This window comes from Diadema antillarum, unplaced genomic scaffold (assembly GCF_040938485.1).
Source record: "Diadema antillarum isolate AM-2024a unplaced genomic scaffold, OU_Dant_1.0 scf00000028, whole genome shotgun sequence".
In the NCBI taxonomy this organism is placed as follows: domain Eukaryota; kingdom Metazoa; phylum Echinodermata; class Echinoidea; order Diadematoida; family Diadematidae; genus Diadema; species Diadema antillarum.
The window spans coordinates 3,269,131-3,281,707 of NW_027270917.1; the positions used below are offsets into that span (position 1 = coordinate 3,269,131).

At 38.9% G+C, this 12,577-nt stretch overlaps 1 protein-coding gene across 1 annotated transcript in view; it reads right to left on the bottom strand.

Annotated features, from left to right (window-relative positions):
* Positions 1-405: 405 nt before the first annotated feature.
* The window catches only part of LOC139736744 (GPI ethanolamine phosphate transferase 1-like), a 54,446-nt gene continuing 42,274 nt past the window's right edge, over positions 406-12,577 (bottom strand). Inside the window, exons 12-18 of the mRNA XM_071647459.1 lie at positions 12,329-12,420; positions 8,880-9,197; positions 7,732-7,822; positions 6,203-6,351; positions 5,283-5,358; positions 2,424-2,593; positions 406-652 (exon numbers count right to left, since the gene is read on the bottom strand). Coding sequence (XP_071503560.1) covers positions 535-652; positions 2,424-2,593; positions 5,283-5,358; positions 6,203-6,351; positions 7,732-7,822; positions 8,880-9,197; positions 12,329-12,420 — 1,014 coding nt within the window. The 3' untranslated portion in view covers positions 406-534. The remainder of the gene's footprint in view (positions 653-2,423; positions 2,594-5,282; positions 5,359-6,202; positions 6,352-7,731; positions 7,823-8,879; positions 9,198-12,328; positions 12,421-12,577) is intronic.

The window sequence follows — 12,577 nt, forward strand, 5'->3', positions numbered from 1 at the left end:
ACTCTCACTGATATTTTCTACTAACATTGCTGCATTCACTCAACCCATATGTCGACGAAGGTGAACTTGTCCTTTAAGGGGCTTTCACATCTGACCAGTGAAGAGTTACGTAGTACGGTGTGCCGAATATGCCAAGATCAGGCTGCATACTCATTATAAGATATGTAGAATCTTGGATCCAAAGGATTTTTCATCAGACAGGTGTAGTGTAGCATACTATTGCATAGCAATTACGTACAGAAGAGTAGTATTGTGTAAACTTGCACACAACCTGCCCCTCTCCTGCATCCTGTGCTCTACATCCAAAGTATGCAAAATAATTGAACGTGTCTAATTGTTAAGTACATCTTGTGTACCCCTTTGCGTCACTCATCATATAACATGTAACACAGGGCACCCTAGGCACAGCATAGAGCGGCGCAAGCTTGGTGTAGTCAGTATGCAGCACCATGGAACTCTACATGGGCCCCGTGTGAAGAACGCCTCTTTAGAGCGTTGCAGCTATCGGAGTAAAGTTGTAGGCAGCGGCCATCATCACCGCATCTTCTTCCATGACGACCGTCGCCATGACGAGGAGGTGAAGAATCTTGCCAGGACCAGGAGCAGCATGATGAAGAGGATCATGGACATGACAATCACGTAGTGACTGATGCTGCAGGGTGGGGGAACAATTTTTGAAGTACTGTAAAACGAGGAATGTTCGCCTGCATTTTAATTTCGTGAATTTCGCAAGAGCCTAGATTCGCAAAATTAAAATGCACATAAAAGTTCTTGCCTACACTATACGCATTAAATGTTAGAGGCAACTCGCAAAAATTTCACGCTGCGAAGAAGGCCATCGGCTCCAATTTGCGAAAATTTCATACCGTGAAAATATCGTGCTTTACAGTAATAGCTTTGTCATTAATTTTCTCTCACTAACTGATTTAAATCATCTATTTTCAGGTCATTATCCATCCTAAAAGAAAACGTGGATGAAGGGAGGAAAGCTTCTTCAGCATACTGCATAACATCAAAGGTTAAGACTGGACTTTAGACTCTACAAAAGTGAAAGGAAAGTCTTAGTTTGGAGTGCATGAAGGAATTCCATATGGCTATACACACACTACAGCAAAATGGCTTTGAAGTCATAATTACTCTACATTGTCACACAATGTGGCTCTTATGTCCACTTTGTGACAACATTAATGACTGTCATTTGTTTCTGTAAGAAAGATTCTTACCCCAGAACTACTCCATGACATCTATCCCACTGATGAAAATTGATAACCATGGGGTATCTTATTTAGATTTCTTTTTCTTTATAAATCTGACAGTTTATATTGAGACAAACACAATATCTATACACCACGTCAGACTGCTTTTTGATGACTTCTTTCTCAATTATTACTTGATAATATATCAATTTGCAATGTGAGAGAAGAAAAGGAGAAGAAGAGGAGGAGGATGAGGAGAAAGTAAAAAAGGAGGAAGTACAACACGATGAAGGGAAAGACAGGTTTCTGCACCGTTTACAAAATTAAACTACAAGACTTTTCTTACCTATGACGTCTCCATGCAAAATTGTACAAAATCCAGGACCCCTTTTTTTGGACAGTAATATCAAGAAAACTTATGTGGTTAGTGTTAAATGAATAGAAATTACTATTACATAAATAGTGTTCATGTAAAATGTCAGTGTGTTTACTACACCAACACTGTCTGTGGCTGACAAGATGGTCTGATTTCATTTGGTGAAATGTTTTCATTAAAGGGGAAGGCTAGTAACTGATCAGTGGGAATCAGTGGAAATGCTGGGAGATGACTGTTCCAATCCTTATGGGATTCATTCAAGAGTTCATTGTATATCTATTGTTGTGTGAAAATGATTTGCTTCAGAACGGTCTCATATTCAAGTAATGTGCAGATTAATGCTCCGTCACTGACCAGGGACGCTAACCTGGAAGCATTAAACTGCACATTACTTGAATATGACACCATTCTGAAGCAAATCATTTTCACACAACAATAGATATACAATGAACTCTTGTATGAATCCCATAAGGATTGGAAAAATCATCCCCCAGCATTTCCACTGATTCCCACTGATCAGTTACTAGCCTTCCCCTTTAAAAACCAAATAACACTTCAAAAAAAGAAAAAAAGAAAAAAAAATGATCACTAAAAGGGCAAAAGAAAAATCCATAAATTTCAATGACTTTTCCATGACACATTTTATAATTCTGCATTTTCCATCACTTTTCCCGGCCTGGAAAAAACATTTCGAAATTCCATGATTTTTCCAAATTTTCCATAAGTGCAGGAACCCTGGGTAGAGGAGGAGAAGAAAGAAGGAGAAGGAAAAGACGAAGGAGAAGAAGAAAAGGAGGAAGAAAAAGAATATTAAAAAAAAAGATGATAATGGTGATGATAACTGCACTGACCTTGTGCCAATCTCCAGCCAGCTGCCTGAATCCTTGACCAGGAAGAAGAAATGAAGTGCCATGGCGTCGGAGAGAAGCACCACCACCAAGTAGAGGCTGGCCGTGGGAAGACGTAGCAGTATATGTACAGCTTGGAAGGTGCAGGCCACCAGGAGGAACAGTATCACGTTCTGGAAGCGGATCACAAAATACAGGCCATTCAGAAGAAGGATGTGACATTATGCAAGAAGTTGCCAATTTGCACCCTTTCTTAATCAGGCTCAGTATCATTAAACATTCTCTATTTTCAAAAAGAGTACAAGATATCACATTTCTTCCAGTGATTAAAAAAATCCATCTTATTCATTAATACACACATTCCATTAGAATGTATACTGCATAAGCTATTATTTTTGCAGGGGTTTAATTTTTGCGAATTTCACAAATCACTGTTGGACCGCGAATTTAACAACACCTGAAAATGTCGCCATGTCCAAGGGTAGTAATGCATTTAGGATAGCCTCGGTGTCAATTCACAAAAACAATATCTCGCAAAAAAATGTCCACAACCTCCTCCTTCACAAAAATATCTGTCCGCAAAAATAACAGCTTATACAATATATGCACAAAACAAATACACAAAACATGACATTCCACATCAAAGAAAACACTCAACAAAACGAAAATGGAATCTCCTATGAAACCATGACTCCCCTCCCCAGCCCAAATGTGCAGATACTATTCAAACTCTATTTTTTATCATTGTGCAATCAAAAGGATTGCTGTATGATTTCATTCATTCTAATAAGCACATGAATGAAATATTTCTTCTCAAACAATTCTAAGCAGTAAACAAAATGGCACACTTAAAGGACAAGTTCACCTTCATAAACATAAGGATTGAGAGAATGTAGCAATATTAATAGAACACATCAGTGAAAGTTTGAGGAAAATCAGACAATCCGTTCAAAAGTTATGAAGTTTTGAAGTTTTTGTGCAGTAACCGCTGGATGAGAAGACTACTGCAGCGTATGTATAACTTAGATGTCACATGCGTACAACAATATAAGGAAAATATAAAGAGAATTTCACAAAATTCCATCTTTTGAAAAAAGTACACATTGCCCTGACTTGTTACCGACAAATGTTATGGGTAATATTATTCCCCCCGCCTTTAGAAAGAGGCAAGTCAAGTGCTCTTTTATTATGCGAAAAAAGTGAAAATATGTTGAATTTTCTTTTACATTTTCTTTATACTGTTGTACGCATATGACTCACAAGCTGTAGTAGTCTCCTCATCCAGCGGTTCCAACACAAAAATTTCAAAAATTCATAACTTTTGCCGATTGTCCAATTTTCCTCAAACTTTCACTGATGTGTTCTACTATTATTGTTGCATTCTCTCAATCCTTATGTTTATGAAGGTGAACTTGTCCTTTAAGGAATCAGTATCACAACACAAACGAGCATCTGTCTCTTCCTCATGTATTAGTAATTCCTCTCTCTACCCTGTACATAGCTCCTCCTCCCTGCCCCGCCTTCCCTTCCACCTACCCCTCCCCCCGCTTACTTTCCTACTCCCTTGTATAACATTAATACAAACATACATACACACGCAGACACATTAAAACCAATCCAATGTACTCTGATTCTAACACATAGGTATTGAAACCGGATTTTGAAATACAAGAACTATTAAGGTCCATTCAGTTTCATGTCACAGTCGTAGTTCCTCAACTCTAAAATCTTTCATGTGCCATATAAGATGTTAATTGTTTTGTCGTACTTAATGTTGACTATTAAAGGCATAATTTACCATTTGCAGTTGAAACAAAAATCCAGCATTAGTGCTTCAAAATAGTTCTAAAATGTGAGTTAGGGATAGAAACAACCACTGTAAAAATTTGAATCCGAATAATCTATATAAGTGTCGTTAGATACACAAAATGTGAACAATACTTATAATAAAAATGTTTCAAGACTAAACCGTGTACAGTTACGGTTTATTGAGAAAAACACTGATATCTCCCTATATTTAGGCTTTATTGCAAAACTTTTATATGGTAGGATGTTTTATAATACAACAGACCTACACATATGCATCAAATGTGATATCTCGAACATTTTTGAAATCACTGCTCCCAAAGGTAAACTGGACCTTTAAGCATTTGAGAACTGCGAATCATGATCGTGAATGAACCACAAGTGGATTAATTGATGTTTATCCACTGATGTTGATAAATGGTCTCACTATTCAAAAACAACAAGGAGATTAATCCTGGTCTTTATGCTTTATAATAATGTCTTATCAATTCTGTTTGATCTCGTAATGGATTTTGAATTTCTTTCCGCCGTATAAAGATGCACACTTGATAAAATTACAAGGCAATCATTCAGGAGATATTCATTGCTAACAAGAAAGTAATATCTACCTGAACAAAATAACCATTTCTTTAATACTTGGCACTTATATACAGGAGCTCCTTGTCTGTACATTTGTATTCTTTGGGCATATTTTTCAGTATTCTAGCTCAGTCTTTGAAACAGTTTACCTGGAACAAACTTGCAAGTCTGGAAGGATTTACATGTAGAAATAAAACTGGTGTATGCCTCTTCTTAACACAACTTAAGTCAGCACAAGGCATAGAAAGTACTGTAAAAGTGGAAATTTGTGTGCATTTAAGGCAACCAGACACTGGTGCAAAAATAAAAGCAGACAAAAAATTTCGCTTGTTCTATGTAACATCTTTTATCTCACCCGGCCAAGCGCGAACATTTATGTGCACTAAATTTCTACTTTTACAGTACTTCACAGAAAGGAGAATCTGTTTCTTAAAGTTGGGGGAGGGGGTAGAAGAGGTTAATCAAGTAATGTCTGACCTTCCACAGGAGTAGCGCCCCCATGACAAACGGGTTGAAGACGGTCAGGAAGCAGTATACAGCCGAGGGGTCAAAGCTGTGCAGGATTCAGAGAAAACAGAGACCAGCATCAAAACCAAAATGTAATCAATCACGTTTTGATCTAACATGTACGGGTCTCCTCATTTTCAAACAGTAAGAGCTGACGAAGCATGTTTGCTGACTGTCGAGATTGCAATTTCCTCACCTGGACAGTTCAAAGTATGTTAACAGCACAAACATGCCTTCAGAAGTAAAAATCAAAGTTTTAAAAGGTGATTGAAAGGTCTTTATGAGCACGATGATGCCAAACCAGTACTTAAAAACTGACATGAAGTTGGCCTACAGAATCCTGTAAAAGATGGGCTGTCCATCAGATTCATCAAAGGGATTAATTCATTATGAATTGAACATTTAGGCAAGGTCACCAAGTGGCATGAGGTCAATGACCTGAAGCTGCCGGTGCACACTCTAATAGATCTCAGAGTTTGACTTCTTGACAGTAGCCATGAATCAATTCCAAGTGATGAAACTGGTGATGATGGTGACCGTGGAGATGATGAAATTCTCGTCATAGTGATAATGACAATCATGGTCAATTATGGCGGATGCTGTCAAGATGATTGCATTGATGATTATGATGACGATGGTGCTGGTAGTGATGATAACGATGATGGCGATGATTGTGGTAGTAGTGATGATGACAATAACACTGATGGTATTGAATATGGCTATTGTGTTGAAGGGGAAGATGATGATGGTGATGATGGTGATGATGGTGGTGATGTTGGTGATGGTGATGATGGTGATGATAGTGATGATGGTGACGATGGTGATGATGATGATGAAGAGAGTGAATCTTTAATGACGACAAAGACGACACTCTTCCCTCCTTCCCTCACCTATTGATACTTGCGATGTTGCCCGTCCCGAAGAAAGCTGCGAGGATGAAGAAGACGAAGCTCCACGCGCAGCGAAGGTCGGACAGGACCAGAGTGCGGGGCGGAGCCCGTTCCAGATCAGACTCCTCCTCAAACGAGATATGATGCAGCTACGAGAAATCAGAGGAGGCAAAACAATTCTTTTATAGCCAATGAAGTCAAAAGTCTATCACAAGAAACATCATCATCACTTGAAAGTCTGCATAATAATATGCAAGTTTTACATTCATGGCTGATATTACACAGTCATATTGTGAGAACATTATTAGGGATTTTTCCCTCACACTTGATCAAAAGGAGGAACATCAAATTTCATTTTGCACAAACCACATAGTCTAGTATTCTACATGCCAGACCACATTTGGGTGTCAGCGTCGGTTCACTATTCCAGTCACACAGAGGTATTGGGGTCGTGGGAAAGCTACATACATGGAGAACCACAACTAGTTCATTTCAATCAGTGTATGGCTAACCACCATCCAGCGGTGTGTCCTTTCAGAATACAATGACACACCCATAATGGTTGTAATCTGTCCAAATGTTTAACATCAGAGATTGGCGGCTTTATGCTGTGAAAGCTGAGTGATATGGCTTTGTTAAGAATGGTTATATTTAGGCACTCTCACGTTTCGTTTCTACCAATATGAAGTGAAAGAGGTGTAAAAGATAAGTTGTGGTCTATTGGCAGAAAGAAAATAAGTTGTGGTCTTTTAGCAAAAAAAAAAAAAAAAAAGGTGAATTTTGAAGAAAAGTTTAACAAAATGTTTGAACATTTGTCACTCATCACCACAGTGCAGAAAACACATACACATGTAAAATAAAAAGTCACACTTTATACATCTCTTAAATTTTAATAGGTATGTGTCCTTTCATTCATAGGTATGTGTCCTTTCATTTAACCTTAGCGACAATGAAGTTTGGTCATTATTCTGTGCTAAAAGGTGTGAGACTGAAGGAGCTCTGAAGCGACAGAACATACATGTGACAAAGATCATGATTGTGGTTATTGTTCTTGTTGTTGTAATTTTAGATTTTAGTTTAGATTTCCACCATTGTGTTCACAGCCTGGGGGTACTTCAGCAAACGGTCATCAACTCTCTGCTGGTCACTTTGTGATTACTGGACACAATTTCCCAACAATCTTGGGACCATCTAATCTAACAAGGCACCCTATCAATGATGGTTTGATTCTAATAGAATGAGTCCAACTTGAGGGACACAAAAGATCAACTGACAGAGTCTGTGGAGTATGGAATAGACCGGTTCTGTAATGTTTTAAGACTCTATGTATGAGGTCTTTGTTCACAAAAGTTGCCCTTAGCAACCACAAAGCTAGCTGGAGGCTTGCCTGACATAGCAACAACTAGGTGAAGTCCTGCCTATGAAACTTAATGGAAGGGAGCTTTGTTACTAGGCTGTTTGGAAAGGAAACATCCATCAATTGTAAGAAATAACAAAAAACGGTCGACTGATAGGAGCAAACCGCTCACCTTGACTTTGTCTTGCTCGTTGAGGCTGAACTCGCAGAGGATCCAGAAGAACATGACGTAACACAGACAGAGGCAGAACAGGCCCTCATGACTGCAGGTCGAGAGTGAGGAGTCAAGGTTGCTATGACAACCGCATCAATCGCAGCTTGATAGGCCTGGTTGGCCTTACTATGCATGCATCACACACATTTGGGGAGGGGCTGGGGAAAAGGGGGAAATCAGGACCTAACTCTACAACAACTAGAAAAAAGAAAGAAAATAAAATGACTTAAACTTGATACTTTGATAGCACCCTCTAACAATGACAGCAACTACACTTGTACAATAGCTAGTAGAAATCCTGCGAATGCTTTGTTACTTGCTAATACTGAGTATACTTTAACAGGAAAAGTTTCATTAAAATCTGACAAAAAATAAAGAAGTTGTGAACTTTTTAAATACATCACATTATTTTCTGAAAACAGAAATATCCATGATCTCAATCTGAAGAAGTGGAAGACTTTTGAGAGCAAAATATGATGACCTCATCTGATTTGCATAGAACTTAGCCTGACATCCAGGTAATCCTTGGAAAAAAGGAATGAATGAAACATTACAATTCCATTAATTCCTCACTTTTCAATCTAGTCCTAGTGACATTTTCACCATTGTGCTTGCTTTATGTTACTCCATTAAGTCAACTTGACCATGGAGTGCTCTTTACTTTTAACCGCTGGTCATTGGAATAATTTGTCCCACAAACAACACATAGAGACCAATGAACTCTTTGTGTACCACACTATTCTCAGAACGCAATGCATGAGCACTTCCAGAAAGCGTTGTCTTCGTCAAAGCCGTGTCACTTACTATCGAAGCGTTAATGCTAGAAATGGAGTAGATCAAAGTTGTACAGAAAACGGCAAGGTCTGCTGTGATGTGAATTTTACAACAAAGCTATGGCTATGATGCTTTCAGTGTCGTGCGGCATATTGCGATTTATTGATCGGTTTGTGCTTGGTTACGTATTTGAGCAAAATATGCGAACTTGGCACACCATCGACTGAGTCGGGCATATGAACATGACACATTAAGAGTTAATGTTCTATATCGTGGAGGTATACAATGTAGAGGAGACTGGTGTCTGTGTTCTCACTGCACAACAAGGATACGATGTGCTCATGAGCAGGAAGACTGAAGAAAGGCTGATGGCTAACGAGAGGAGGCGGTGACTGATGAGCTCGCTGGAGAACCGCGGCAGGACGAACACACCCAGCAGCATGGCCCAGCTGAATATTTTGTTCGGGAGTGGGACGCCCTCTTTGCTGGCTATCTGCCGCCAGGTGAGGTGCATGACAAGGACTGAGGCGAGGAGCAGGCCCGTCTGGATGGCGAAGAGGGGAACGTTCATCCCGACCGCGGACGAGCGTCTGGAGAGGTGCCTCGTCAACGCCACGGCGCTTAGGGCGGACAACGCCCCTGCCAGACCTCTGTGATGACGAAACAGAGAAACGACGATGCAGACAAGCATACAATAAATCCATATTCATAATTGACAGGTGTTGATGAGAAAAGCCAGTCAAACTTGATATTCATACCATCTACAGGTCTCCTAATTACGGAGACCTCTCCCCTCACTCCCACACAGGCATCCAAAGCTCTTCACACGCCTCGGGCTATTCTGGTCAATGAAATTGGGAGCGGACCACCTGGTTCCACAGTTACGTCAAATGTCAGTTCAAGTTTTTGATGTATTTAGCAGCGAGAAAGGGAAGTATTCCTTTCACTTTCCTTCAGCTTCTTTGAACATCCAGGACATCTTTCCTATCATCAGATTATATTCACCAATCTAGCAAAAATATGACATTGCACCCATTTATGGAATGCTTAATTTTGCAAAAGAACTTATTATTTCCAGCTACAATGGCCCTATCTCTTTTCCATACGACCGCCCATTAGCTTAATGACTTGTAAATGAGCACTATAACCACAGCAGGGAGACAGCTAAGCGGCAGACAAGCAACAATCTATGTCGTGAGAACGTGGAAGCTGCAAGAAAGACACAATAATTGAAAGTACGAAGGAAAATCAGCATTGTCTAGGACATATGAAGGAAGCATAGGTGGACAGATGATATTTTATCTTACGACTATAAACAATAAAGATTCATTTATTTCCATGTCAGAAAGCGATGACAGATATTCAACTACAACGACAACAGCCATGATACCCACATCTTCTCACTATGCAGATAAAATGTGACCGTGCACCTCAAAACGAACATAAAGTCGCACACACTGATTTTGCGTGAGGACTGAAAATAAGTGAAATGGGTCAACCTAGCCGAACTTGACTTTTTCATATTTTCTGAAAGAGCTGGTCTTCTTTTACATTATGCTAAAATTTGGTATCATAAAACGGACAGGAAAGTGTGTTTTTTTAGCAGTTTATCTCGAACATTTTTGGTAGAATAGTGTGATTAGGTGTGTCTTTAGAATCCCTTTTTCATTTCTGAAAAACCTTGTCCACACTCTTCACTTTCTACTAACTTTTGAAAGGATAGTGCTAGTATGCTTTGAAAGTTGACATTAATTATGGACAGAATGTGTTAATGAGGCATGTTTAATTTCAGTTTAATCTGATAATTCCTTCATTGTTGTTACTCTGGTGGTTTACTTCCTGTTTTTTGTCCCATTCATCGCACAGCCAGCACGGTTTGGTATTAAGCGCTTGAATAGACACTGTACTTCAGAGTCTCTTTTCTCAGTTCACACTTTTCCTGAGTTTGTGCTTTCTTTCCAATATTTAGATAGGTTAGGAGAGTCCATTTGATTTGAGTTATACATCATTTTAAAGCTTAAAGTCTGCTCTTTCAGAATACGGTCTTCACTGAAAATTCGTATCTGGCGACTTTTTGTTTGTTTTGAGGTGCAGGGTCACAAATAAAGTTTTGGGTGATCATGTCATGTGCCATAATTAACTTTTGCTTGCTGTCAATCAAAATTTATAAGGTATGTTATGAACACAACAACAGAATTGGGGAATGAAACTCGATGGACCAACTTCATGGAGGTGGTTTAAATTCAAACCATGGTTTATGTAAATTTCTTATGCGTAAATACGATTGACAGATTGCGTACGGCAACAGACGTCCAGTAACAAATGCGCGTTGATGCACGCATGTCAAAGGCACGCCTATTTCACGCTTATTTTAGACCATGGTCTAAATTTATACCTTGATCTAAGCTTACAGCACCTTTGTGAATTTGGGCCAATGGATACGCATGTGGACTGAGTGAATGAAGAAATATCAGTAGAATACATCAGTGAAATTTGAGGAAAAATTGGACAATCCGTTGAAAAGTTACGAATAGTCAAAGTGGAACTGCCTTCGCTGGATATAATGAGCAATATAGAGAAAACATACAGAGAATTCAACAAAATTTAATTTTCCACGAAAAGTACACGTTCCATTGTTACTGACATATGTTAAGGGTAACACTCTTTATGTTCTCCGAAAGATATAAGTCCAGTGCTCTTTCATTACGTTGGAAGAGAGAAAACATGTACAATTTTCTGCATATTTTCTTTATATCATTGTCGATACATGACGTCACTAAGTGTTGGAGTCTTCCCATCCGGCGGTGACTGCACTACAACTTTCACAATCTATAACTTTTAAATGGATTGTCCGATTTTCCTTAAACTTTGCTGTTGTGCTCTACAGTATGTCAAAAAAAAAAAATCACAATCAGATTTTCGTACTGATATATACGTATAAATGCTACTTCAGGGTCTTGAAATGCAACATCTTAGCTCTATTTTGCAGAAAACCCATTCAATTTGGTTAAGCGGTCAAAGAGAAATGTGGATTGTTGTGAAGCATGTCATGAGTCTGATTCTTCCAAGTTTAGCACTTGGATGCTCTTATGTGTGAACACAATAGACAGAACTTGGAGGGAAGAGATTCCTGACTTGCTCTACAAAATTCCTCATTTCTCTTTGACCACTGAAGCAAATCGAATGGGGTTTTCTGTAAGATGTGGGCAATGAGTTGTAGTTTCATACCCTGAATTTGTATTTGGGTTGATTTACTGTTTTTTTAATCATTGCGGAGGGTCCAGTTGTAATTTTCTTGGGGGACATACGGTACAGATATTGCTGTATTCCCTCAATTTACATATGTTTGGGTTCCATTCTACTCAAAGTAACGACACTTTTTTTTTTGAAGAAAAAATTTTTGAAGGTAGGAAGAAGGAAGAGATAAATCTATTCTGTTATTTGAATAAAAGAAAAACCACAATATGACAAATGCATGTTACTGCATTAAGATTGGTACTTTAACTTGAACGTTTAGATTCATCAATGAATATTCGTTGTGTTTGGAAAGCAGGCCAACCAGAACGAAAACAAACACACCAGTATTGCCGTCACCAACACGTTACAGCTTCATGTCAACATTTGCCCTCTGAGTCTGAGCATGGTGCAAATGAGTAATCATTGTTTTTCTTCTTTTTTTTTCTGTATTTGTGTTGGCTAGGATGGCTGATTTCAACCGAAGACTTTCAGGAATTTAAAGCAAATCCTGGAAAAGAAGATGAAGGGCGAAGGTGATACTCACACGAGGGGGATGTTGGCATCTCTGCCAACGACCGGGAGCAGAGGAAATACAGCCAGCACCAGACAGGAGACCAACCAACCAATGGCGTACACCTATTATCAAGATTTAAATTCAAAACACAAGACAGAAGAAGTTACACAGACATCCAGTAACCTCTAGCTTTTCTATGCTATGTATGTTTATTTTTTTCTAATCGTTTAGTTTCATATGCACGGGACCATGCAATGCAATTTTGTATACAATTATTGC